This window comes from Manacus candei, unplaced genomic scaffold (assembly GCF_025592945.1).
Source record: "Manacus candei isolate 608988 ecotype Guabito, Panama unplaced genomic scaffold, ASM2559294v1 h1tg000007l, whole genome shotgun sequence".
Classification (NCBI taxonomy): domain Eukaryota; kingdom Metazoa; phylum Chordata; class Aves; order Passeriformes; family Pipridae; genus Manacus; species Manacus candei.
The window spans coordinates 7,815,497-7,842,803 of record NW_026138055.1 but is presented as its reverse complement, the minus strand read 5'-3'; the positions used below and the strand labels follow the sequence as shown (position 1 = coordinate 7,842,803).

The window sequence follows — 27,307 nt, the reverse complement described above, 5'->3', positions numbered from 1 at the left end:
GCTATAGAATCATGGAATGGTTTGGGATGGAAGGGACCTTAAAAGCCATCCAGTTCTACCCCCTGCCATGAGCAGGGACACCTTCCATTATCCCAGGTTGCTCCAAGCCCTGTCCAACCTGGCCTTCAACACTTCCAGGGATGGGGCAGCCACAGCTGGGAATTCTTTCCCAGTGTCCCATCTCACCCTGCCCTCTGTCAGTGGGAAGCCATTCCCACTTGTCCTGTCCCTCCAAGCCCTTGCAAATTGTCTCCATCTTTCCTGTAGGCCCTACCCAGGGCTCTGCTGGACACCAGGACTCTTCCTACATTATCTGCACACAGGAACAGGCAGGAACAACTCACTTCCAGGAGAATGACAACATTTTCCTGCTCCTGTAGTGAGCTCTCTGCCACGCCAGGGAAGTGCCCAGAGCTCAGGGATTTCAAACCAGAAAGCAAACAGAGAACTCCTGCAAGTCCTCACAGTTCCATTTGTGCCACCTTAAGGACCAGGCTCTGGAACATGATGGAAAGGGATCATGAGAGTTCATGGGTGCAGTGAAATGAAATTGCTCAGAGCTGGAGGGCCTGAGCAGTGCATTTTTTGTTGTGTGCAAACTCCACAGATCTCTGACCCATGAAGAAAAGGAGAAGGGGAGGCTGGGGGAAGCAATTGTGCTGCCTCTGGCTCTTCCTCCCTGTGGCTGCTCAGCAGCAGACAGTAGCCAGAGGATGACAATGCAGCTCCAAATGACATTATCTCCTGCCTGGATTTGCATGTGGAAATCTGGGTGCTTAAGAGGGAACAGCCTGTGACTTTTTTTGCCAGAAGCTTGAACCCTTTCAGCGAGGGGAAAAAGGAAATCTGCACAGGAGCCACCAGTCAACCACTGGGATTAGCAAAAACATGCACAGAGTTATACACCCTTCCTAAGCAGCCTCAAATCCACGTGATATGCAGTGTCTATCCATGAAAAAGTAACTGTTCTCCAGGATAAAGCCCCAGAAGCAGCACTTTCCAAACCTGAGTTCCAACAGATATGGAACATGTGGAGAAAACAAGACCAGCTATTTGGGACGACTCATGGGTGGGCAAAACCCCCTCCCTTAACCACAGCACTGCTGAGTTGCTTTGAATCCCAGATTGCCCTGCTTCATCTTGCTCTGACAGCAAGGGAGCCAAGCAGCAGATCCATGGCATATTTAGGGGATCAGAAGTGTTAACCAACAGGGCTCCAGGGGAAAAAGAAAATGGAAGAGAATCCAAAGATGGATCTACCTGGAGCTGGGCCAGCCCAGGGTGAGGTGGGGAGCACAGCAGAGCATCCTGTGCCCCAAGAGCCCGCTCAGAAAACAGTTGAGCACCAAGTGACAAGCAGGCCTGAGACCTCCTGCATACCAGAGGAGGATTCTTGTGTGTGTGAATCAACTCCCTTAACCACAGCCCTGTGGAGTTGCTTCAAATCCCACATTGTCCTGCTTCATCTTGCTCTGACAGCAAGGGAGCCAAGCAGTGGATCCATGGCATATTCAGAAGTGTTAACCAACAGGGCTCCCCTTAGTGCAAGTTCACTCACAGCATTTGAGAGCTCCAGCAGCTCTCAGGGATTTGAAGTCCCCAAATTCTTATTTCAAGACAGTAATAAGCTAAGATGGGTTCTGTGGTGGCTGATGGCCTGGTCCCAAGCTCTTACCTTTCAAAACCATGTGACTTGTAACAAAGGTTCCCACTGTTTTTTGCAGTGGCAGACAAGACAGGGCAGTTCTTAGTTTGTTTAACTTTCTTCCAGCCTCCTGGTTTAATTAGCTGTCAGTGTATTTTACAGAGAACTCAGGAACAGACTTGACATCTTTCTCTGTCACCAATAAATTTACCAACCACTTCAAAATCTACAGCAGATTCACTGGAAATATAACACTATATGTGATAATGGCACAAATCCTTCAAACTGTTCAAGTGAAGATACACCACTGAAGTATTCTTTATTTTACAGAGGTTTTTCAAGGGAACAATCCCCAGTGGATCACTATTCCTTCTTCACTAGCTCCCCTGTCATTCTACAGGTAAAAAACCTTGTATTATTTCCACTACTATCCCAGACCTCTCAGCACATTCTCCCCTTATTCCTCTCCTCCCAAAGCTCCCAGAGGCCTGATGTGAAGTTCCAGAACAATTTCCAAGAGTACTGCACGAGAAGCAAGGTGTCAAACACATACAGGGGATTCCAGAAACTGCCACTTAATTTCAAGCCCCTTCTTTCCCTCTAAACAAGAGATTTCAGACAACTTGGAACCAATTCTTGCAACATATTCATTTGTGCTTTTCCAGGTGTTGTTTTTTCCACAGGATTTTTCATGTTACAGTGTCTGTTATTTTATACACTGATACAGCAGGTCTGTTCTCTGCAAGTGCAAAATGCTAATGAGCACATAAATAAAATAAAAACCAGTCCAAACCTTGCTCTCATTACACAAAGTCAGGGGAAAGGTCTTCTCATTAAATATTTATCAGTGTTCAAGCCACCTTTGAGTCCTTTGCAGCTGCTCAGCCTTTCCCAATTTTTGTGAGAATAAGGGCAGTTTGTTGAGATTGCCCAGTTGCTACTGAATATCCAATTTTATTTTGGATATTTATGGATCTTTCACGGAATCATTTAGGTTGGAAAAGACCTCTTAGATCATTGAGTCCAACCTTTGACCTTTCAGATGAAGCAAAATTCTCCTTGGTGATGTGCATTTCCTAACAACTGTAAAATAAAAATACTGGAGTTTCCTAACTCCAAAGAAGTTACATCACAATAATTCACAAAATATGGATTAAATTCACTCTTATTTCCTCACAGTTCAAGCACAGCCTTTCTAGTAGAAACAACACATTAGCAGCAAAACATTGAAATACTGTTTTGTTATGATGAATAATAAGCAAGGAGACAAGAGAAAGGTGAAGCTTCTTGTTTACCTGTGTCTTCCCACTCTTCTGTCTCTTCCCAAATATGCAGGACAGATCATGTTCACTGCAGGATGAGAGGTCCTTACCTGGAAGGGGTAAAGAGAGGGAAAAAAATCCCAAACCTTCACATCTGGTGATGACAGGGACATTTTGGTAACACAAACTGACCCACAGAGATAGAGGAATTACTTTTGGAGGTGAACAACAATCAGGAGGTGAATAAAAATCAGGAACTCCAGGCTGGATAGGGCTTGGAGCAACCTGGTCTAGTGGAAGGTATCCCTGCCCATGGTAGGGGGTTGGAACTAATGATCATTAAGGTCCTTCCAACCCACACCATTCTGTGATTCTGTGATGAAGACACTAAATGAAGGACTCATGAGGAAATGTGTGTATGTGTAGGATCTTTGGATTCTCAGGAGGATTCCCTGTCTCTGACAGAATTAGGGAGTTGTAGGTCCTCCATACAATGAAAAAAAAAATCCATCTTTACTTCCTGGGGACTTTCCTTTGATTCCTGATGTTGCTTCTGAAAAGCAAAACCCCCATCTCTGCAACACACTGGATTATTCCAACTCAAAACAATTTTGAAGGTGAAGCAAAGATTCCCAGCAGGACCATTATTCCCATCTGGTTGTTGTGTGGCTAACTGGACATCAGACATGGAGCAGGGAGGGGGAAGCAGAAGGGTGTGATGTGATGTGATATGCAGAGTTTCAAGCAAAAGTTTTGCCAATTCCACAGTGCAGGAACCTTTATATTGGGTTTTCCACAGCTTCTCTCAGAAAAACCTCTTTAAAAAGCTTGGCAAAAGTTAAAGATTTAAACAAAATTCGTCCAGACAGCTCAACTAATTAGGAGTCTGTTGGGGTCTTAATCACTTGATTTTCTGATTCCAAAATCAGTGACCTCAAAATGAATCTTGTAGTGGACAAAAAACCCCAAACAACCCAAAATCTGACTATTGAACCTGTTTCTTTTCCTCGGGATCCTGAACTGCCTACAGAGGGCAAACACACACATCAGCCTAGAGGAGAAAGTGTGACCCAGCTTCCTGGTGCCTCACTACACAGCCTCTAAATGTCCTTACCCAAGCAAGCTGGGTGAGACTGGTGGTTGTTTTCAGCTTTATCTTGGCTAAGGCTTGGAAAACGACACCCAAAATCCTCCTGCTCCTCCTCTTACCCTACACTGTCTGCCCGTGCCTTCCCCTGCTCCTCTCTCTCTAACAGAAAACCAACTCAGCTGACATTCATGACCTCCAGCAGCATCCCAGTGGAACAGCTGCTAGAAAAGCAGCTGCAGTCAGTGTTTTAATCTCAGATTGGTGTGTATTCCCAGACCCAAGGGCTGTGTGTGCTCCCTGTGTCTCTCCAGCCCAGCAAACGGAAGCTGCATTTTGTGCCGTCGCTGTTCCCTTCTCCAGCTTTTGTGTGAGCTTGTCTTGTTTAGTCTGAAAGGAAGCAGGATCAGGCTTGAACAACAAGGGCCACAACAACACCAGCCCTTCTCAAATAACTTTTCCTCTTTCCCTGAAAAAGGACAATTTCCCTGGTTTAGACCACAGAGGGTGCAAGCAAACAAGGGGCTGCCTTGTGGAAACACGACCAAACAAATAAGAGGTATTGTGAATATGAAAGCCTTGATCTGTATTTTACATGCTCAAAAGACACTTCTTTTTTCCTCTATATTTAGCAAAAGGTTAAATCCAAATCAAAATAAATCCTCTTTGCCACTCCCTCAAACAGGCCATGGCCTCTGCACTTGCAAGCCCTGAACCAATTTAATTGTTTAATGTCATAAAGTGGCAGGGTCGAGTTAACAGGTTTGACTTCAAGGCCAATTTATTTAATCAAAAATCCCAAACCCCAACATAAAAAATTTGGCCTCCATTCAGACATCAATTAGCTCTGTTTTAGCAGGGGCATTTGCTGTCCAAAAACACTGCACAGAGCTTTCAGTTTAATAAATCAGCCATTAGTGGAACTGATCCTATCCATACCCTGAAACAGGTACACACACCATGTGCATGTGGGTGTGTGAAAGGGGAGCAGAGGAACAGAGAAAGGATTCCAGAATTGTCAGGAGCCAAACCCAGGGATGACTGAAATAATGTAATTGCTCTAAGGAAATTACTCAACTCCATGAGTTTTTGACAGTTTTTCTGGCCACCAACCACTGTCCTAATTTATCCCATAAAGCATCTGGTGGATGTAAGAGGGCTTTCCTGCCTTCCTTCAGGTTTAATCTGATCCCTGATCCCATCCTCATGATCTCTGAACAGGGTTACTGGAGATCTCAGGGGATAGTGCCACGCAGATCCTAAGTCAGAAGTCACTCCATCATCATCTTTCCCCCCTCCCATCCCCTGCTCACGCACCCACAACTTGGAATATTCGCTGTTCCTTTACCCAGCTGGTGGCTCCTTCAGGTAGGAACTGTTTTATTCAACTAATCAGCCTAAAGCCATCCAAAATTACCCAAAATAAAGAGAGATAGCACATTATAGCTCTAAGCAAGTTGCTGCAGGGGGTATTCCTAAACCAAGATTTAACTTCAGAAGGCAACAGATCACCCTGAAAGGGTTTGTTCTAAGCTTGGCCAGAGCTTATGAAACAACAAAACCCCTCTTACCTTTGGCAAACTTCATATAATGGACACGTTTCTTGGAAGATTTGGATTTTTCTTCGAGGCTGAATGTCTTTTTCTGATTTTTCACTGAGGGCTCTAAAAAAAAAAAATCCAAGGAAACAGGTTCCAACCCTGTCAGAGGCACTTTAACCACCACATTCAAACACCAGTGTATTTAACTTTCTCTCTCAAAACCCAGTCTCAACAAAATATCACAATATATTACTGAAGGAAGCATGGCAAGTTTTGTCTGAGACATGTCACTGCTTGATTTTTTTTTTGCCACATCCCTTTCCCTTCCTGTTTCCAATCCAATGTAGTTTGAAAAGGCAGATACAGGCACTCCAGGTCTAAGGCAGATCCATCTCTGTGGTTAGAAAAGAGTAACAGGTCAGGGTTTATTGTGCTGTTTGTTACAAAACATCCCCAGTGCCAAAGTCTGAGAAAGATGTAAGAAATAGTGCAAAATAAAATACTTAACCTGCCTGGGTAGAGAAAGGGGGGGAAATTACAGGATTTCCACTTCTAACCCTACACAAAATACCTTTATTTGGACATAAGCTGATCCATCTGTGTAAGGAAACTGAATGGTGGCAAAGCTTTTCTGTCCCTCAGGCCAGCTAAAACAAACTGCCACATCCATATTATTTCATTTTCCTAGTTTCCAGGAGAGGGATTGCATCTAAACTGTCCAGTGGGAATGGCCTCTGGGCTTGGCTGAGTTCCAGATTCACTCAGAAGTTTGGGAGATTGGCAGCAGCTTAAAGCCACATGAAGGATTAGTCCCATTATTTAACAGTAGAGACATCACGTTCCTGAGCTGTGGCAGGTTATTTTAGAGGTACAAACCTTCTCTTTGCACCCACAGAGCCTGTTAATTCCCCCCCAGAAAAATCTCAGAAGGAGTGAATCAACCTGCTGTACAGTTAACAAGTACTTTATTAGTTTTGTCCTGAAAATAGGCACCACAGGATTCTCTGCTCTGTAACTCCACGAAAAGGTTACTCTGATGAGATGTTTTTTTCCTTCCAGTGGCAACTGGGAATGGGTAAGGAAATGAACCCATGCCCTGAGGGCCAAGTTGAGTCATCTTTTTTACATGATCCCACCCTGGAAAGCTTTTCAGCCCAAGCTTTTCTGACACTGGAATTCCAGCACTTCCCTGTTTGTTAGGTAGTGCCACCTGATGATGGAATCACTGACCTAAACCTGAAATCCTCAGCCTGCAGTGGAAGAGCTGAGTGCCAAAAAGCTGAGATCCACTCTCCCACACTAAGCCCTAATGGGAAGAGAGGACCAGCAAACCCAGTTTTTAACAGAAATACCCCAATAAAAACGTTCTGTGGGGAAAACAAGCATCACAACTTAAATATCCTGACCAGAGGCACGACACTTCAAGCCTATTCTCCAAGCTACTTGTACCAAAAGGAGTATTACACAGCAAAGGGTTCCCACAGCGCTTCCTTTTCCACATTATTCTTCCAGGGAAAGGCGCAGCAGCACCGCCTTGTGCCTGCAGGGAGGAATTTCACTCCCAAAACGTGCTGGCACTTGCAATGGGCAGGGAAGTGCATCCCTATTGCCAGGGATTGGAAAAAAAAAATCCTCTGACAAACTGAGTGAGCACTGCAGGAATATTATTGTGCTTTTTAAAGCCATTTAGTCCAAGCAAGAAAGTCAAATGTTATTTCTACAGATGGATATTCCAAGGCACATCACAGACACAGCCAGGATGATGTTTCTGCATCTTAAAATGGGAAAGGGACACAAGATTTCATCACTGAGTATCCCAGCAAAAGAGCCAGGAATCATGGGATGGTTTGGGTGGGAAAGACCATGTAGTTCCAACCCTGTTCCACTATCCCAGGTTGCTCCAAGCCCTGTCCAACCTGGCCTTGAACACTTCCAGGGAATAGGGCAGCCACAGCTTCTCTGGGCAACCTGTGCCAGGGCCTCATCACCCTCACAATAAATAATTTCTTCCTAACATCTAATCTAATTAAACCTGCCCTCACTGGGTGCTCACCTAGGAAAAAGGAAAAGAAAGGTAAAACTACACAGAGGGTATTTGAATGTTGGCAAATCAACCCCCACAGGGCCTTTCCCTTCTGACCTCTAATTGCAACCCAGCTCTGGCAACTCCAGCAGCTCTTTAAGAACAATGAAGTTTTTCAGCTGACTTTTAATGCAGTTTGAAACTGGCTGATGGCCAGTAATGTAACATTTGATCCTGCAGCACAGCTGCAGGCAGAGTTTGCTGGATGAGTTTTGCCAGCTTAAGCAAACTGCCAAAAAAACAAGTTTTAGAGCTTTGTGCTTTCTGTAAATCACCCAAGGGGATTGTGACCAGGAATTTTCAATGTGCACCCAAATTTGTTCTCAGTGATTGAAAACTTAAAATAACTGAGTAAAGCAGGGAGAAATACAGCTTTCATGGAGCATTTTGCATCAGTGACCCAGGTAACAGCTTTAGGAACAAGACAGCCTTGCTCAATGAACCTGCCTCTGTGCTGACTCACTGTGTCCCTGGGCAAGTCACTTCAACTCTCTGCCCAGCACTTTGCAGGTTTTCCCACCAGCTACACCTTCCTCATCTTCCCATGGCTCAAGTTGGAACTTGGGTAGGATTTAGTTACAAAGGCAGAAAGGAACTTTTGGAATTTCCCTGTGATATGCTCTTCTACCTCTTGAGGACTTGAAGGACAGCACCAAGTGCTGTGTGGCCTCAGACCATGATCAGGGCTCCAGGGCACAAGGAGAACTTACACAGCAGTTTAAAAAAGGTGTTTTTAAATATCAGGTTCAAAATTTTAACCCCAGTTGTCTAGGATTAGAGAACCTTCTTGCTAACTGATTTTCCTCCTCACCTTTCTGCATTTTCTCTCCTAGAAAACCTTCAGTGCTCAAAGGTTAAGAATAAATGAACGAAGAGTTGTTAAATTCACTAAGCTCCAGAGAGTTGTTCAGATGTATGATCTGACAAACCTGAGTCTAACTAAAGGAGAGGTGATAAACCATTGGATAAACCCATTCTTTCTGTAAGCTCACACCCACCACAACTTCATTTTTACAAACCAAGGTCAAGCTGTAAGAAGCTTTTCAAAAAGTAAAAAGACTTTATAAATAGCCCTTTTGGGAAAGTTGTGGTTTCCCCACTTGTGTGCTCAACACCAGGGCTACAAAAATCACATTACAGCACACTCAAAGCAGAGATGCATAACTCTGAGTCAAAAGCTATGGAGCAACTCTCCAAGGACAGGAAAAGGAGGTATTTAAGAAACCAGTGGAACATGGAAGCCAGGAGTGACAATTCACTACTAAAAGGAAGACAAAACGTTGCAACTGTGAGTGATTGTTGTGAGCCTTCAGACAGACTCTGGATAATGAAACAAGTGTTGCTGTAGTACAGCCCAGAAAAAGGTCCCAAATATTGTGATCCTGGATAAAATAAACAACAAAAAGCCTTTATTTGAGTCCTGAGAGCAAAACTGATCCACTGAGATATCTACATATCCAGGCAGAGAAACTTCAGCATGGTCGTGGACGGCAACACATCCTTTGGTTCTCACTGATTTTGGGGGAGAAGGAGGAGTTGTCAACCTCAGCAAGGAGCCCAAATTGGGCCTCAGCTCATCTTTTAAGACACAGAATGGAAACTCTGCTAAGTTTCCAGCATCTGATTGAGCAGAGCATGAACCTACCTGTTTCACCCTGTCCATGGCAACTATTCAGTTCAGCCAGGAGCTGGTTGAAGTCATCCTGATGAGCAATCCAGTTGTCCTGTAAACATCACCCACATGAATACAAGGCAAAAGTCTTCAGAACTAACACAAATTCTGCTAAAACAGATATTAAGTAATAACTTGATTGGGTATATTCAATCCTTGTTGGTGGGAGGGACCCTGGGAAGCTCCACAGGGGGATAACACGACCAACAGCTCGCACAGTCACTCCAAAGTGAGATAAAATTATAAGGGTTGAGTTTGTAAGTCATAAACAGTCCTGTTTGGTACATTCTACCACCAGATGTGACAACAGATTTCACTAATATTCTATTTAAAAATTTGTGTTTTAGCTGAAACAGGAGCCATTCCCTCACCTGGGCCTAGTTCTCACCTCGTTGTTGATGTTTGCTCCTAATCCCAGCGTGTTGTTTTTCACCTTCACCCTGATGTGTTCTGGATTTCCTTGTTCCTGAGCCCCAAGACCCTAAGGAGGATTTAAAGGTAAAAAGTAAGGATTTTACAGCAGTGACTGAGCAATCAGAGCTTTTGTACTTAAAGACTTTGCAATGAAATACAACAAGAAATCACAACTTACTATTTATTTTCCTGCCTGAACTGAATTCATTCACAGGCTTTAGCACATGAGATACTCAGTTTTCAAAATTTACTACTTAAGCCTCCAGCAAAGTATTATAAACACTAAAATAGCAACAACATTAAGCAGTTGGGTGATTAATCAGGAAGTCACCTGACATTCCTAAGCAAGCCCAGAGTGTTTACTGTTTTAAACCAAGACACTACATATACAGAAGATAATACCTCTGTCACTGGGAAGGCAGATCCACATGGACAGTATAATCCCAAACAAGTTTATAAGGGAGGGAAACAGAGGAGGGGTAGGGGAGAATCAGGACATTAACAACTTTTTCTACCTCGTTCACACTCATAATTTGATGGAAATATTGGAGCAAACAACTGTGGGAATTCTCTATCCTAAAACCCACAGTCATTCAAATCTGGGAAGCAATTCTCAGGTCCAGTGTTATCTTTCTTAACTGTATGATCAGGGTTAAAAAAATAAAAGACAAAGCATTTGGTTTATAACTTTATTCCTGGTATTCACCTACTTTTTGCCTAATTTGTCACCAGTAACAAATTACCAGCCAAGTGTGTTGGCTTTAATGAACATGGATGTGGAGCAGCAATGGGGAAAAGCCCTGTGGAGAGATCCTGGGATATCTAATATTTAAAGGAATGAGACATATTGAAAAAAAGGCTGTTGCTATTACAAATCCACTTGAGTTCATTTGGTCCCTGGGGTGGAAAATTTGCCTTGAAACTCCTGCTACCCAAAAAAAAAGTGTGGAAGCAAACAGGCCACTCAGCCACACATCCTGCCCTGACCCAATTCCAATACAACTGATGACAGGACTAGTGTAAGCAGCTTAATTGCACTGCAGAGATGGGCTTTTGTCCATTAATTTGGTCAAGGTGAGGTTGCATTTGTTTGAGTTTGTAGTGGAATGGAGAGAGAAATCCTTCTTGCTCAGCTGTAACCATTGGAAAGGAAGATCCAGCAGCTCAAGTGGGAAACCTGTTGTGAGGCAACTGAAGTAACAGCAGCTACACTAAGAAATGTGAGAACAGGCTTTAAAGCATTCACAGGATGGAGAATGATCCTAATTTTATTTCTGTTAAAGAAAGTCTGGGTGAGAAAATATAGGAGGAGAATTAAATAAAGGTAGTGGGGGTTTTGTGGGCATTCTTAGCACTAAACACGCTGATGTGCAGGCCCAAATCTCAGCTTTGCTGAGGCATCTCTGTGGAATTAAAAGTGGTTTTAAGGGGCAGCTGAGCAGTTTGCAGGATAACCCAGAGGTTATTCTTAGTGCCAGAAACCAGTGCCCTCACCCACAGGTACTGGCTGGAGCTGGGAAGGGATTCAGCTCCCAGAATGCTGCATTTTGGGGGTTCGAGGAACAGATCAGAACACTTAAAAAAAGTGAAAGATTAAAGCAGGTCCTGGAGTTGCTTTAAATCAAAAGTAGGGAGAAAACTGAGAGCATACCAGTAACTTAAAAGACTTTAACCATTGCCTAATTAAATGTGCCAACTCTTGCTCCTATTTGGGGACATTAACTTGCCAAAGAAGGAAGAAAAACTGTAAAGCAGGAGAGTCAAAAACAGGCCTTTGCAACAAAGCATAGAAATCCAACATTGCTGAAATTCTCTGTGCACTTAGGAGGACAAATCAGAGCTCCCTGGCAGTTTTAGACCCTTCAGATACAGAACTCTCCTTTGGATCCCACCTTTCCTTTGGACCAGCCCATCTTTTCCAGCATCTTCTGGCCGAATTTAGAGTCATCTTTACTCCAAGCGCTGTTTCGTGGATCCACGGACCACTTCTGCTTTCTCCGGGCTGGGACAGGGAGGAAAAGTTCAAACAGGCTCTAATGACATTTTCACAGTATTGAATCAGTTCAACTCCAGCTCTCCATTGCCAAAAAAATCCCCAGAACCTACAGCAGGACAAATATATTTGGGGGGTTAAGTTTACTTAACAGAAAACCCAACGATAACAAAAAAAGGGCGGTGAAAATATTAATTATTAATGTGAAGAATGCCAAAGGAAAATTGATATCACAGAACCACAGAATGGTTTGGGTTGGAAGGGGACCTTGAAGATCACTAGTTCCAAACACCAAAGTTGGAAGCTGTTGTCCCTAGGGATAAGCTGCAATTCAGGGAAGGCTTCAAGGATTACCATGTAAGTGTACAGGCCTAAAATCCATATTTGCTCCAATTCTGGAAATCTACGGGGGAGGTGATTACAGCTTTCCCAGTTCTGGACAAAATCCATTATCCAGTCTCCCTTTTAACCACAACACAGAAGTTTTAATGAGATTTCAGCTTCTGGATTTGCCAAGAATGGTTTACTAGGAAACTTATTGGGAAATTTATTGGGAAAAGCCACCAGAAACTATTGCAGGAGTTAAGAGATCCAAAGGAGAATCAAAGCTCCTTTGTCCTATGCAGATTCCTAAAGAAACTCCAGTCCCCCAGGCCCATGTGCGTGTTCTTGCCTCTCCCACCAGGAATAGCTTCCTGGAAATCAAGGAGGAAAAGCCAGCTCAGTTAACAAGGCACTTCAAGTGTGCACCTAAGCACAGGCAGGAAGAGAACCTAAATAAACAAGACAAACAAAGGATGGGAGACAGGAAGATCACAAACTTCATTAACCACCATGGGAAACGGGGGATCAAAAATGACCCGTTCACCCAAGGCCACACAAAGTCAGGGAGAAGCCAAACTCACTGAGGTGTTTTCAACGTAATCAGGAAGTCATCGTGCCCTAAAACACCAGATTTGGGATCTGGGCCAGAGGGACTGAATACTATGGGGATGTTTGACTCATTTCGTGCCCTGTTTAGTTTTGCTCTTAAAGAACCAGCACTGTCAGATGCACAGTGGGGGCTTTTTTTAACAAACTTCCAAAGCTTTGAAGCTCAAAAAGATCCATAAAAAGATTTTACAGCGGATTAAATGAACAAGAGCTGTGAGAGGAGTTAACAAGGCCTTTGCTTCGTTCACTTCTGCACAGGAAACAACTTATTAACCTTAAAGGCTGTGGCTGCCCCATCCCTGGAAGTGTCCAAGGCCAGGCTGGACAGGGCTTGGAGCAACCTGGGGTAGTGGAAGGTGTCCCTGCCCATGGCAGGGGGTTGGAACGAGATGATCTTTAAGGTCCTTTCAACCAAACCATTCTGGGATTCTATGATTATTCCCACCAGGCAGCCTTCAGAGCAGCATCTACTCCAAGTCCTGCCTGTGCTGCCAACAAAAGGTGGGGAAGCAACAAATGAAGCAACTCCACAGGCTTGGAGCAGCCCTGATGTGGCAGTAGGGCCAATGAAGTGCTTGTCCCTGTGCTGGCACTGCTGGGGCATCTCCAGTGCTGGGGGAAGCTCTGGGCCCCTCAGACAAGAGAGACATTGAGGGGCTGGAGCATGTCCAGGGAAGGGAACGGACCTGGGGAAGGGGCTGGAGCAGCAGGAGCAGCTGAGGGAGCTGGGGGGGCTCAGCCTGGAGAAAAGGAGGCTCAGGGGGGACTTTCTGGCTCTCTGCAACTCCCTGACAGGAGGGGGAAGCCAGGGGGGGTGGGTCGGGGTCTGCTCCCAGGGAACAAGGGGCAGGACCAGAGGAAACAGCCTCAAGTTGTGGCAGGGGAGGTTCAGGCTGGATATTAAGGAAAAACATCTTCATGGAAAGGATTGTCCAGCCCTGGCACAGCTGCCCAGGGTATTGGTGGAGTCCCCATCCCTGGAGGGATTTCAAAGCCATGTGGATATGGTACTTGGGGACTTGGGGACATTCTCCAGTGATGGAGAATGGCTGGACTCGATGATCTTAGAGCTCTTTTCCATTCTTAATGACTCTGATTCCAGGATTCTACCAGAGGTCATGCTGCCCAGCTGAGCAGCTGCCCTCCTTTCCAATCATATTTCTTCATCTCTACCTCTAAAATCTCTCAATTAACATCAACTTTCCCTCACTCAGCCATCAAAAACTATTCAATGCCTTTGTTTAATTTTTAACAACATTTTAAGGATGGCCATGCTCTCTTACACTCTCTGTTACCAGTTCCCTGGGTGGTGACTTTGCAGATCCCAACTCCTACAGTTGTCAAACCACTGCATCTTTCTAATGATTTGTCTGCACAGTGAAGTGACCCATGACAACTGAATGGTTGAATTTAAATTAACTTCCAAATTGAGTTGTTTGAGGTAGTCCAACTAACCCACCTTAAAATTCACTTTCTATTATTTTTCCTGAATATTTCCCTGTGCAGAAACCTCTGAGATGTTTCACTCCCAAAACATTTGTAACAAAAAACACAAGGGCACCTGTAATAAATATTCCTTAAGCTTGAAATTGAGACCTTCCCTTTCCCAGCACTTGCAATCCATGTATTTCAAACTTCTTAACTACCACTGTGGGATTAATTGTCACATTTCTACAAGGTTGACATACTCTTATTTTTACACAGGATAAGACAAATGCAGGAAAAAACCCCAAACAAACTTGCTTACACCTTTAGAGAATAATTTAAGGAAGTTGGAAATAGCTCCATGCCACCTACAGGAAGCATAAAATCATCCTCCCTTTCCAAGAAAACAACAAAAACCAATGTTTAGTCAATAATTTATCAGAAATGTTTGTTCACCGATGTCTTGAGAGCAAGAAAGGAAACAAGGCACTAACTTCCAGCTAAAAGATTCAGCTCATAATTTAACACCAACCTTCTGGGCTGCTTGTAAAGTGATGCAACCCTGGGCGAGCAGCACCATCCAGTGGAGAAAACTGCCATTTCTTTATAGAACCACAGAATCATTCAGGCTGGAAAAACCCTCTGAGATCATCGAGTCCAACCATTCCCTACCACTGCCAAGGCCACCACTAACCCACACCCCCAAGTGCCACATCGACACGGCTTTTAAATCCCTCCAGGGATGGGGACTCCACCCCTGCCCTGGGCAGCTGTGCCAGGGCTGGACAACTCAACCCCTTCACTGATATCCTACAGTTTGAAAAAGATACATTATTAAACCCTTTTACCATGACTAATTCTGGGCCTGGAGCGTGTTTTTAACTATTATTTCTGAAAGTTCCCATCCAAACCCCTGCTGTGTGCCCATGGATGGTTGGGGCTCACAGGAAAGACAAGGCTCTGGAGACAGGCTGGGAGAGCTGGGGGTGTTCACCTGGAGAAGGATCCCAGGAGACCTCAGAGCCCCTTCCAGAGCCTAAAGAGGCTCCAAGAGAGCTGGAGAGGGACTTGGGATAAGGGTCTGGAGGGACAGGACAAGGAGAATGGCTTCCCACTGAGAGAGGGCAGGGTTAGATGGGATACAGGGAAGGAGTTCTTCCCTGTGAGGGTGGTGAGGCCCTGGCACAGGTTGCCCAGAGCAGCTGTGGCTGCCCCATCCCTGAAGTGTCCAAGACTGGGTTGGACAGGGCTTGGAGCAACCTGGGATAGTGGAAGGTGTCCCTGCACATGGCATGGGGGTGGACTGAGATGAGCTTTAAATGTCCCTTTCACCCCACATTACTCTACGATTACTGACATGTGCAGTGTCCAATTAAAATAATGAACAAATCCTGAAAAAATGGTACCAAAGTTTACACCTAAAATAACCAGAAAATCACATATGCAAACGTAATTTTGTTTTCCTCACTTCACACCCGTATTTTCCAGTGGAAACCATAATTTTTAACTCCTCATTATAGTCCCTATTTCCTGCAGTCAAGCAAACAAATTCACTAGACTCTGTGCTCTCATTTTAAGGGTGTTTTGACAGCAGTAAGTTTACTGAAAGCACCTAAGAATCTTAACAATACTCAGGGATGAGAATATTAGTCCTGTTACATAAAAATACAGTTGAGTCGTGTTTTTACTCATACAGAGTTTTACATTTAACAGAAAAGACTACTTGGAATGCACTTTTAACTTGGCAGCAAACGTTTGTAGTTCCTACTCTGGACAGCCCTGAGAGATTCTGTTTCCTGAACTTCAGAGACAAGAGTTATCTTTATATTCTTTCTCTTTCTCTCTATACCTGGGAGCTACCAGACAGGATATTCATCCAATATTTCCTTTACCCTGGGACCCCCTGGACCCTATTCCTGGCTTTTGCAGCCCCTTGACCTGCTGTTCTTCAACACGGGAGACCCCCTGAACCCTGTCCTGGCCATGCCAGGTCTCCCAGACCCCAGACTCTCCTTTCCCTGACACTGGGAATGCCTGGACCCCCATTCCTGCCTTTCCCAGACCCTAGACCCCCTGAACCCCATTCCCAGCCACTTTGGGTCTCCCAGACCCCAACCATCCATTTACTTGATCCTGGGACCCCTACATCCTCATTCCTGCCTTTCCCAGACCCCAGATCTCCTTTTTCCTTAAGACTGGGACCACCTGGACCCTCGTTCCCGCCTTTCCCAAACCCCAGACAACAGGTTTTTCAACACCAGGGACCCCCTGAACCCCCTTCTCGTCCAGCCCGGGCTCTCCCCACCCCACGACCCTCCTTTCCCCAACACAGGGACCCTCTGTACTCCCATTCCCGCCTTTCCCAGCCTCCAGACCCCCGTTCTTCAATACCGAAGGCCTCCTGAATCCCCTTCCCAGCCATCCCGAGTCTCCCAGACCCGAACCCTACATTTCCTTGATTCCAAGACTCCCTGGACCCCCATTCCTGCCTTTTCCACCCTCCAGGCTCCCCGTTCTTCAACACCCGAACCCCTTTCCCCACCATCCCGGACCTCTCCGCCGCATAACCCGCCTTTCCCCAACACTGCGGACCCCCAGACCCCATTTCCCGGGCACAGGTGTTGCAGAATAATTCAAATTTAGTAGTAGAATGGCTAAGGCTTAGTAGGAGAGTAGGCCTAGAAAGCAACACTTTAAAGTAGTAAGTTAGCAACTTTGTTTGTGAGCATGGAATGTGCTGAAGAGATGGCAACAACAATCAAAGGAGTTAGTCAAGCATGTATATAATGATTTGTTACCTGGGATGTGGTAAGGGTCTGTTAATCAGTTTCTAGGGGTAAGACAGCTTAAGTAAGATTTATGATTAGAATAGATGATTATTAATTGTTATCAGTATGAAGTATGAGCTTGCTTGTAACTGTTTTGTTGTAGAAACTGCTATGAGCTTGTTTGTAACTGAATGTAACTGTTTTGCCGTGGAAACAGCATGTAAACTTGTTTGCGTATAAAAGCTGAACTGAGAATAGAGGTCTTCGGAATCCTGACTTGGGACGCTAGTCCTCAGGTTCCCGGGGCCCCGAATAAAGCACCGCATAAACCGGCACTCTGTTGGTTTGTGTTTTCATTTGTTACGGGCAACACAGGGACCCCCCCATCCCGCCTCTCCCAGCCCCTGCACCCCCTTCCCTTGACTCTGGGACCCCCAGACCCCATTTCCCGGCCACAGGGACCTCCCCATCCCGCCTCTCCCAGCCCCTGCACCCCCTTCCCTTGACCCTGGGACCCCCAGACCCCATTTCCCGGGCACAGGGACCCCCCCATCCCGCCTCTCCCAGCCCCTGCACCCCCTTCCCTTGACTCTGGGAGCCCCCTGAGCCCCCTTATCCGGCACCGCGACCCCCCCCCGCACCCCCCGGGAGGGGCAGCGCGGCCCGGGCCCCTCAGCGAGGGCTGTGGGGCGGGTCTGGAACCGCTCCCCGTCCCCACTCCCGGGACATTCCCGGGGCATTCCCGCCGGGATCGCCACTCACGCTCCGCCAGCATCGCCATCTTGGGGGCCTTCCTCCCTCCACAGGGGCTTTTGTCATCTCCGGCGCGCAAAAAGGGCGTCTCGTTAGAGAGTTTTTGAAACAGGCGAGCGCAGCGGGCACCAAAATGAAAACAAGAAGGTGTAAACTTGCTAAAATTTTAATAAATGCGTTAGAACACGGCTCAGGTTGCGTGTGGGGTGTTCCCGCGCGGCCAGGGGGAAGGGATGAGCAGCGCTCGGTGCGTGGTCGAAAATATGGGACACGGACAGTCTGAATATTCCAGGGAATTGAGGGTGTGAATGTCCCTGAATTTCCCCAAATCTTCCTGTCGTGGGAGGGAATGCGAAAAGGGACATGTACACCGAGGGCGCCCTGTGCAGCATCCTCTGCCCGCCCTGCTGTGATAAAGCTCAACTTGCCATCGGTGAACTCCTTAAAGTTGTCAAAGAGCATCAACTTCACAAAGTCATGGAATGGTTTGGGTTGGAAGGGACATTAAAGATCACCCAGATCCTCCCCCTGCCATGGGCAAGAACACCTTCCACTATCTCAGCTTGCTCCAAGTCCCATCCAACCTGGCCTTGGACACTTCCAGGGATGGGACAGCCACAGCTTCTCTGGGAATTCCATCCCAGCCCCTCACCACCCTCACAGGGAACAATTTCTCACCAATATCCCATCTAACCCTGCCCTCTGGCAGTTTTAAGCTATTCCCCCTTGTCCTGTCACTCCAGGCCCTTGTAAAAGTCCCTCTCCAAACTGAAGTATCCTCAGGCAAATTACATCTTTAGTCTCATTTTCAAAGTGTTTAAAGATCCTGTTATGAACACAGATATTCCCTCCTACAATATCACCTCAGTGCTTCTTGTCTTACCCACCTCTGATGTGGAAGAAGAGGATTTTTTCCTTTCTGCAACAAATTGTATTTGAAGACTGAACCAACCCCTCTTTGATTACTCACTAAACCAAACCACTGCTATTCAGCAATCTTTTCATGCAGATCTTATTTTTGAGCCCTTTGTCATTCATATTTTCTGTTTTTTTAGCTACTCCTCAGTTTGTTTTATTAGAAGAACAGCACCCAAAACCTGCCACGCACTGCTGAGTTCTCCAGAGCACTTAACTGGAGTTGCAGGCAGATTCCTGTGTTTTCTCTTTGGCTACATTTTGTATCCGAGTGTAATATTTTGTTCTTTAATATCCCTTTCAGAGAAGGGGTAGTTTATATTCCGTTCCTATTAAACTGGCTGCTCTGGCTGCCCCACTCCCTTCTTTAAAGTAAGGTATCAATCTGGTGCTTTCATGCTCTTCTAAGGCCATATCCAGCTGTCAGGAATCCTCACAGTGTTTGTTCTCCCCACTGTTTATTGCCAGTTCTCTGCACTTTCAGGTCAGATTCATCAGGCTTGACTGATGTGAAAACAAATAAATACCTCCCGGTCCTTCATGACCTGAGAGACAAGTCTTTTCCCTTTCAAAAGTTTCACTTAATGTTTTCCACCAGGAGGAAATCCCTGGAGATCAGAATCAACCATGGAAGAGCCTTCTTTGGTTTCTTTTTGTCCTGTCCTGAAAAAATTCATATCCAGCAGAGACCTGCTTAGGCACTCTAGGACAGGGTTCACTCTACCTCCCTTACCTGCTCTGTAACCTGAATTCCCGGTGCCCATCTTCTAGCCCAGAGGGGGTTTTGGAGCCCAGCTGATTCTCTGGATAACCCTAGTGGAATCCCATCAGCTCTGCTGCCTTCCTAAGGGATGAACTGTCATCTCACCACCAGCTCTGTGTCACCTTGTCCTCTTTCTAGTGCTCACAGGTCACCCACAGGGATCTTCACAGACTTATTAAGGTTGGAAAACCCCTCTGAGATCATCCCTCAGCACTGCCAAGGCCATCACTGACCCACACCCCCAAGTGCCACACGTGGCTTTTGAATCTCTCCAGGGATGGGGACTCCACCCCTGCCCTGGGCAGCTGTGCCAGGGCTGGACAATCCTTTCAGTGAAGAAATTTTCCCTAATATCCAATCTAACTCTCCCTTGGCCCAACTTGAGGCAGTTTCCTTGTGCCCTATCACTTGTTCCCTGGGAGCAAATCCTGACCCCCACCTGGTTCCAAACTCCTATCAGGGAGTTATAGGGAGTCTCCTCCTCCCCTTCCATCACCACCCAGGGATTCTCAGCAGTGGCCATTCTTTGCTGTCATCTGTATCTGAAACAGGAGGTGATGGATCCTCCCCTCCCTCATCCTTCTACCTGTATTCCCCGATCAAATTGCCCCTCCTGGCATTAACATCCATTTCCATTAATTTCATTTCCATTTTTCCTCCAAGGTATCTTTTACATCGACTAAATTGTATTGTCACCCGTCCATTGAGTGTTTGAATGGTCATTTGTGTGAGCCATTTCACATCAGCCAAATTCTGCTCCATTTTTTTATTTTGGAGAGGTTTAAATCTTCTAGCTGAGAGTTGAGTGTTATATTTGATCATTCCAATAGGTAGCAGCATTCCACACGTTTGGATCAGCTTTGCTGTTCTATAAAGACATCACTGGAGGTGGAAAATCTGAAGTAATTTCTGTTAAAGGATGCCCTGAGGTTCAGATTCATGTCTTGTTTGGTTTTGAAACTTAATATTCAACTGCATCAGAGCATTTCTAGTTCCAAAGCTCTTACTCCTGTCTTGCAAAGAACCACAACTCAAAACACAAAGGAGATTGTACCTGCTTTAATTATAATTTAATATTTGCTTAACAGGAGGCTTGAGGTCAAGGTCCAAATTGTTTTACACAGAGGTAAACACAGTTCTTGCAAATTAATAGTTTAAAACACATTTAAGTCCATGAATATGCACAGGGGCGGTGAAATTAGGCAATGTGTGTAAAGGGAAAGGTTCCATCCAGGGGCAAGTGTTGTGTTTCCTAATTACACTCCTGAGTAAAAGCTGGTGTCACAGGAAAGAAAAATATATGGATGAATATATATATGTTTGTTTATGTATTTTCTTCCAAGAGAAATAACAGCTGCTATGGGTGAGTACAGCCATCTGAGAAAATGGCCTGAAATCCTGTTTCCAGTGCACTTGGAGAGGTTGAAATGTAGCTCCTCTCTGAAAAAAATAAAGGGATAAAGATGCCTGGTAGGCATTTCATTCAGAACTCTCCAGAGATTCCTCCCAAGGGTCTTACTTGAAAAGAAGTGTTTCCCGACAGCCAGCCCTGCAAAGATCACTCAGGGCTCAGGGCATTTTCCTCCTGGCACGTCACTATCGATCCCTGCTCTGTCAGCATCAGCTCCAGAGTCCCCACAGGCTTTGGGGAATTCCTTTGATGCCACTCGCAGGTTGAAGTGTTGGGATCTCAGGGAAAGATCCAGCTGGGATGAACAGAGCCAACAACACAGGGGAATTGAAACAGCAGGTAATTGAAGGAGGGTTGGAAGCTCATCTGAGCCTGATACTCACCTTAACAACCCCATTCCACCTGGTGGAGACCCGTGGAAGGAAGGCAGAAGGGACAGAACTGTTTCCCAGCTGACAGGCAGCTCCTGTGCCACCAGCAGTGGGCCAGTGCCACTAAAAGCTCTACACCAGTCTCTGGCTACCTGAGGACACTGGTGTGGGATCCATGGACGTGCTATAATTCCTTTGGAGTTGTTGGGAAGACAGACACTGACAGGTGGGGCTCAGGTCTGCTAAGACTAGAGCCTGCAAGAGGTGTCTGGACCAGAGTGCACCGCCCCGAGTTCAAATGAGGAGCAAACAGCACCAATCAAAACGCATTTTCTTCTCTCTGTGCCCCATTCAAATGCCCCATCAACCAGGGGGATGTGAGGATGTCACATCCTCAGGCATGGGACAGGCAGGAGGCAGAGGAGGGGCGACCGGGAAAAGAGAAGTGGGGGGAAAAAGGAGGAGAAAAACAAGTAAAGAAATAAGATGTGAATCTTGGCCGTGCAACAAGTCATTTGTGAGGCAAATCAGCCTCTGTTGTGTGATAAATGGCCTGAGGCCAGGCTAAAAATTCTTATTGAGGGAGTCCTGGGAGAGGTGTGATGGAAGCACTAGGGACAAGGACTGCCTGGAGAACTTAAAAGGAAAAGACAGGTTTGATTTAGGACGCTGATTCGAGGGAGCACTCGGATTAGAGGTGAGCTCTGGTATGAGGCTGTGAGAGCCGAGCAGAGGAGCCGCCCATCAAGTGCCAGGCAGGGAGTGAGAGATTAACAACGTCTGACCCACGGAGCAAAGGATGTCAGAACGAGAGCCCGCAGCCAGGAGACGAGGGGTTCAGAGAACAGCCACTGGGGCAGGCGAGGAGCACAACCAGGCTCCAGGCGAGGGGCTGCTGCTCCTGGAAATGCTGCCAGCGAAGGGCTCGGCGGTGCTGTGCAGTGGCTGGCAGGCAACGCTGGAGGGAGCGTGGGCAAAGGAGGCAGCAGATGGAAATTCAGATAATTTTCCTTCCATTCCATGAGTGCAGTGTGTTTTCATTATTACTGTTGCTCTTGTTGTCGTTATTTCATCAGCCTGGGCTCTGTGGGATCAGAGAGCCACAGAATCATAGAATGGTTTGAGGTGGAAGGACCTTAAAGACCATCTCATTCCAACCCCCTACCATGGGCAGGGACACGTTCCCTGTCCAGTCCTGCCTTGAACACCTCCAGGGATGTGACACTGAAGTCCTGTTGTAAGCAGTTTGTTATCCAAACAGAGAAAGGAGGTAGGAAGAGGATGGAAGAGCAGCAATGGTTTATAGAATTATGGAATTCCAGAATGGTTTGGATTGGAAGGGACCTTAAAGCTCATCTCATTCCACCCCCTGCCATGGGCAGGGACACCTTCCACTATCCTAAGTTGCTCCAAGCCCCGTCCAACCTGGCCTTGAACGTTTCCAGGGATGGGGCAGCCTCAGTTTCTCTGGTCACCAAGAGAGGCAAAATGAGGCACAGACATGATGTGAAAGTCAAGGTACTAACAGCTTGTGTTTCTCATGGAGATATTTTCAGATATTAAGGAGTGCTGAAGAGTTGAGTGCTACTGAGAGGCTCGACATCAGTGGGCACAGTGTGGATGTTTTCTTTGCTGTGACTGGTGTGTTGGTGATCAGATTTCCTGACTGGGCTATGTGGAAACTGTGTTGGAATCATTGCTCTGAGCTTTTGTCATGGCCGGGCACCAGTGGATCCCAGACAGACCAGTACAAAGGTCAGGAAGCCAAAGAGTGGGAGCCAGCAGGCGTGAAAGGTAAGCCAGGGTGTAATTCTCAGGTGGGGTGAAGATGAGGATCCCAAGGACATGGACAGCAGCTCAGGGCTTGGCAACAGCCTTGGGTAGGTTCATTTAAGAGACAGTGGAGGCAGGCTTAGAAATCCTTAAGGATCAGTCTATCCTGAGAGGAGATGAGATTGGGGAAGGGACTGGAAAACAAGACATAGAGCAGAACTGCAAAATCTATAAACTGGCCAAGAGTCTTCACAGATGAGGATGAAATCCATCAAAGAGTGCAACTGCCAGCAAACAGAGGTTCTGTAAATACTTTGCAGGAGAGCTAAGAGGAAAGTGGGACAGTCTTGGCCAGTTCCGAATCATAGAATTACTGAACGGTTTAGGTTGGAAGATCATCTCATTCCACTCCCTGCCATGGGCAGGGACACCTTCCACTATCCCAGGTTGCTCCAAGCCCCATCCAGCCTGGCCTTGATCTCACCTTGATGTAGGTGAGGTGGTAACAAGCCCATAAGAAGCACTGTCAGGACACCAAAGGATTTGCATGTTTCTTCAATCTTACCCCAAATCCTGATCGAATATGCAGCTCCATTTAACGGTGCAGGCTTGGGGGTAGGAAGAGGGGGCTGACGTGTCCACTTTGTAACTTGGGAAAAGCTCAGCCTGGAAATTTTGTGAAATGTCATGAAACAGCCCTTGAATCACTAATGAATATTGTGGGAGAGAGAGGAGAGTGGTGGAGTCAGGGAATCATGGATGAGTTACCTTGCCTCCAGTCCCTGAGAAAACCCTGCAGAAGTTTTTACATAACTGGTTCAATATTTGGCCACTGGAGGACAACAGAGTGATGAAAACCCACCTAAATGGCTCACTGGGAGCAATTCTCCACAAACCAACCCAATTTTTGTCTCTGCTCATGAAGCTGGCTTTGGTGACTAAGGGAGCAAGACTTTTCATCCAGCCAACAGCTGTGAGGGGAAAGTGGGAATGACCAGAAGGCACCAACACTGAGGAGTAAATAAAACAGGAAGAAGGAATAAAGCTAGAAAATAACAATTGAAATGAGAACCTATAGTAAAAATACGGTTCAAAAGGACAAATTTCTTTCTGGACCACATTACCTGAGATGGAAGAGGATAATTTCTTCCAACCTGGAGATGGAAAAGCCATGTGTGTAATTCCATGTCCATATCTGGCACTGCACTTAAGGAAATCAGAGATGAACCAGATATGGAGCAGAGTGGAAAGGAAGGGACACAGCCAGATGATTAGGAGACAGTCTGAGGAAGAGTTTGGAGGAACTGGACTTGTTTGGTCCAGAAACGAAAAGCCTACAGGAACTCCAGTGCAGGCTCCTAGGGATGGGGGCAAGCAATTGGTTTCCTTGTCCACTGCCAGAGGGAAAAGCAGAAATCAACATAATTTCCTGGAAAAGCAGAAATCAACACAATTTAGCTTGTTGGAGAACATGCAGGGTACCAGAACACCTGGGACTGGCTGATGGGTGGTGGGATTGTCTGTTTTGATGGTCAAATTTGTCATAGATGGACAGTTTGACCTGACCACAGCATGGGGAAAGGAGATAAGTGGCTTCCCAAAGGCTCTTCCAGTTCGTCCAGTTCTTCATGTCTTATCACTTCATGGATCAATTTAGGAAGCCCCCTGAGAAGGTGTCTTCCCTCAGGTCTGATGCAGTGACAACCACAGAACCAACCCTGTGCTATTTACTCTTCTGGAAAGTGCAGTTCACTCTGCAAATTAAAGTGTCCCATTTAATCCCATGAAACATTCACTTGCTTTGGTCAAATTGAGATGGGAAAGGAAAAAAAAAAAGAAAAGGGTTCCCTGCAGGTGCTGGTTCAGATTTAAAAATTAATCCCCTCCACCATAGTTGTGTTCTTTTTCTGAGAAGCAGCTGGGCAGCAAATTTCATGGACACAAGGCATTTATTGCTGGGCAGGTTCAAGTGTTATTTACCACACACATGAGATAAGAAGAAAATGGTACTTTTGGAGATACAGGAATCACTCCTCTGGTCACAAAACAAGAAAAGAAGTAGCTGAGCAGCACAAATGGCTCAGCTCAACAGGACCCACAAAAAATTTCAGGAAGAAACTGATATTGAACAAAACATTCCTGCCCCAGATACCAAATATTTTTGGATTTGCAAATGGTTGCAAGGAAAGTTCATCGCTCTCCACAAGGAGGAAATGCCAGGCCCAGTGGAGCGTGTTTGATATATTATTCATAAGAAATTATATGCTGAAGACTCATCGGAATCAGCAGCAGCAAACACAGGTCAGCAGTGAAAAAAGCAAATAAACCTGCAATGGGTTTGAAACTGTTTTAATGCATCCAGTTTAGAGCCCAGTTTATTCATTAGCCCTGGTTGTCTGGGACATTCTTATGGCAGGATCGAGGTTACTTCTGAAGATTTCAAACCAGCATTGCTCACGGTCTCAGCAGGGTTCAGCTTTGTAAACACAGCAAATTAGATTTAGGGCTTTTGAACAGAAATAAAAAGGGAAACCCACAAGGACATTGCTCACTTTTCAAAGTGTAGCTGCACTTTCAAGGCTGACCCAGTACTGTCATTTCGGGGCTGTTTGAGCAACCACTGGAAAATAAAAGAGCACTAAAAATAGCCAGCACGGGCTCATTAGCTCTTTAATTACACATTGGTTTTCCTTTCTCTCATCTGCACTTGCAACTTTGTCCTGTGATCCCTCCACTGACATTGACTGGAGAATGCCAGGAGCTGCTTTGGGCTGGGGAACACTCCTGTGATTCACTGCCGGTCCATCTTCCCATCCTTTCCTTTTCCAGGCATTGGGAGAACAAGAATCCCCCATGAAGCCCGTGGTAAGAAAAGAATCAAGGAATGACCAGCTGAGAGATTTTGGACTGTTCAACCTGGAGAAGAGAAGGCTCCAGGGAGACCTTAGAGCCCCTTCCAGTGCCTAAAGGAGCTCCAGGAGAGCTGGAGAGGGACTTTGGACAAGGACCTGAAGGGACAGGACAAGGGGGAATGGCTTCAAACTGACAGAGGGCAGGGTTATATAGGATATTAGGAAGAAATCCTTCCCTGTGAGGTCTTGAAGCACTGGCAGGGGTTGCCTGGAGAAGCCATGGCTACCCCATCCCTGAAAGTGTCCAAGGCCAGGTTGGATGGGGCTTGGAGCAACCTGGAATAGTGGAAGGTGTCCCTGCCCATGGCAGGGGGTTGGAACTAGATAAGCTTTAAGGTCCCTTCCAACCCAAACTGTTCTATGATTCTATGATTCTGTGAATGGAAAATGCAGGGAAAACAGAATGGGAGGTGACAGTAACAGCCTCTGAAGTGCTCAGAGCCTGTGAGGCACATGAAATCCAGGTGTGCCTTCAATAGAAGGCCTGTGATAAAGAAAAAACATGGGTCCAGCTAAAGAGACATCAATGATTCATCAGTGTGCCCAGGTGACCAAGAAGACCAGTGGCATCCCAGCTTGTATCAGCAATAGTGTGACCAGGACCGTCCCCTGTGAGGGCACTGCTGGGGCACCTCCAGTCCTGGAGGCAGTTCTGGGTCCCTCAGGACAAGAAAGACATTAAGGGAGCTGGGGAGGCTCAACCTGGAGAAAAGGAGGCTCAGAGGAGACCTCACTCTCTACAACTCCCTGACAGGAGGGGGGAGCCGGGGGGCTGTTGGACTCTGCTCCCAGGGAACAAGGGCCAGAGGAAGCGGACACCGTCTCAAGATGTGCCAGGGGAGGTTCAGGTTGGACATCAGGATTTCCTCATGGACAGGGTTGTCAGGCATTGGTAGGGGCTGCCCAAGGAGGTGGTGAAGTCACAATCCCTGGAGGTGTTCAAGGAACTACAGGACGTGGCACTCAGTGCCCTGGGCTGGGGGACAAGGTGGGGATCGGGCACAGGTTGGACTCGATGCTTGGAGGTCTTTTCCAACCTTAGTGATTCTGATTCTGTAAGACTTCTGTCAAGCTCCCAGTTCCTTTCTCTTTACAGGACCTGTTTTCCACCATTCCCTGCCACATCACAACTCCTCTTACAGTTGGACTTGATGATCTTAAAGGTCTTTTCTAACCTAAAAGAGTCTGTGATTCGTAGAGTCATTTCTCTATGCTCCATTGTGCTGCTCCTTGCTGCAGAATTCTGTGGAAGGATGCAGGAGCTGGAAAGGGATCAGACATATGGCTGAAGGGTGACATTAAACACAATTGTCCAGCTCAGGAAGTCCTAAAGGACATGATTATAGCAGGTGTGTAAAATAGAAAGGTCACTCCAGACTCACCATGTCTCTTTTCCTGCACATCAGCTCTTGGCCACTGTCTCAGGCCATGTGCTGTGCTAGGTACACCTTCAATTTAATTTAACATGGTCCTTCTTCATTTCAAATGTTACTGAATGGAGGTTAATGGTGCTTTTTGTGGAGTTCAGAGACAACAAACCAGTTGGTTTTCACAGCATATTTGGCTGCTGGGGTCCATGACAGTTC

General features: G+C 46.2%; 1 protein-coding gene across 1 annotated transcript in view; it reads right to left on the bottom strand.

The window, feature by feature from the left end:
* Positions 1-17,612, bottom strand: part of PINX1 (PIN2 (TERF1) interacting telomerase inhibitor 1) — a 66,674-nt gene extending 49,062 nt beyond the window's left edge. The window contains exons 1-6 of the mRNA XM_051812287.1: positions 17,586-17,612; positions 11,597-11,706; positions 9,679-9,771; positions 9,264-9,342; positions 5,566-5,658; positions 2,941-3,017 (exon numbers count right to left, since the gene is read on the bottom strand). Of these exons, the coding sequence (XP_051668247.1) occupies positions 2,941-3,017; positions 5,566-5,658; positions 9,264-9,342; positions 9,679-9,771; positions 11,597-11,706; positions 17,586-17,604 (471 nt within the window). The 5' untranslated portion in view covers positions 17,605-17,612. The remainder of the gene's footprint in view (positions 1-2,940; positions 3,018-5,565; positions 5,659-9,263; positions 9,343-9,678; positions 9,772-11,596; positions 11,707-17,585) is intronic.
* Positions 17,613-27,307: the final 9,695 nt, after the last annotated feature.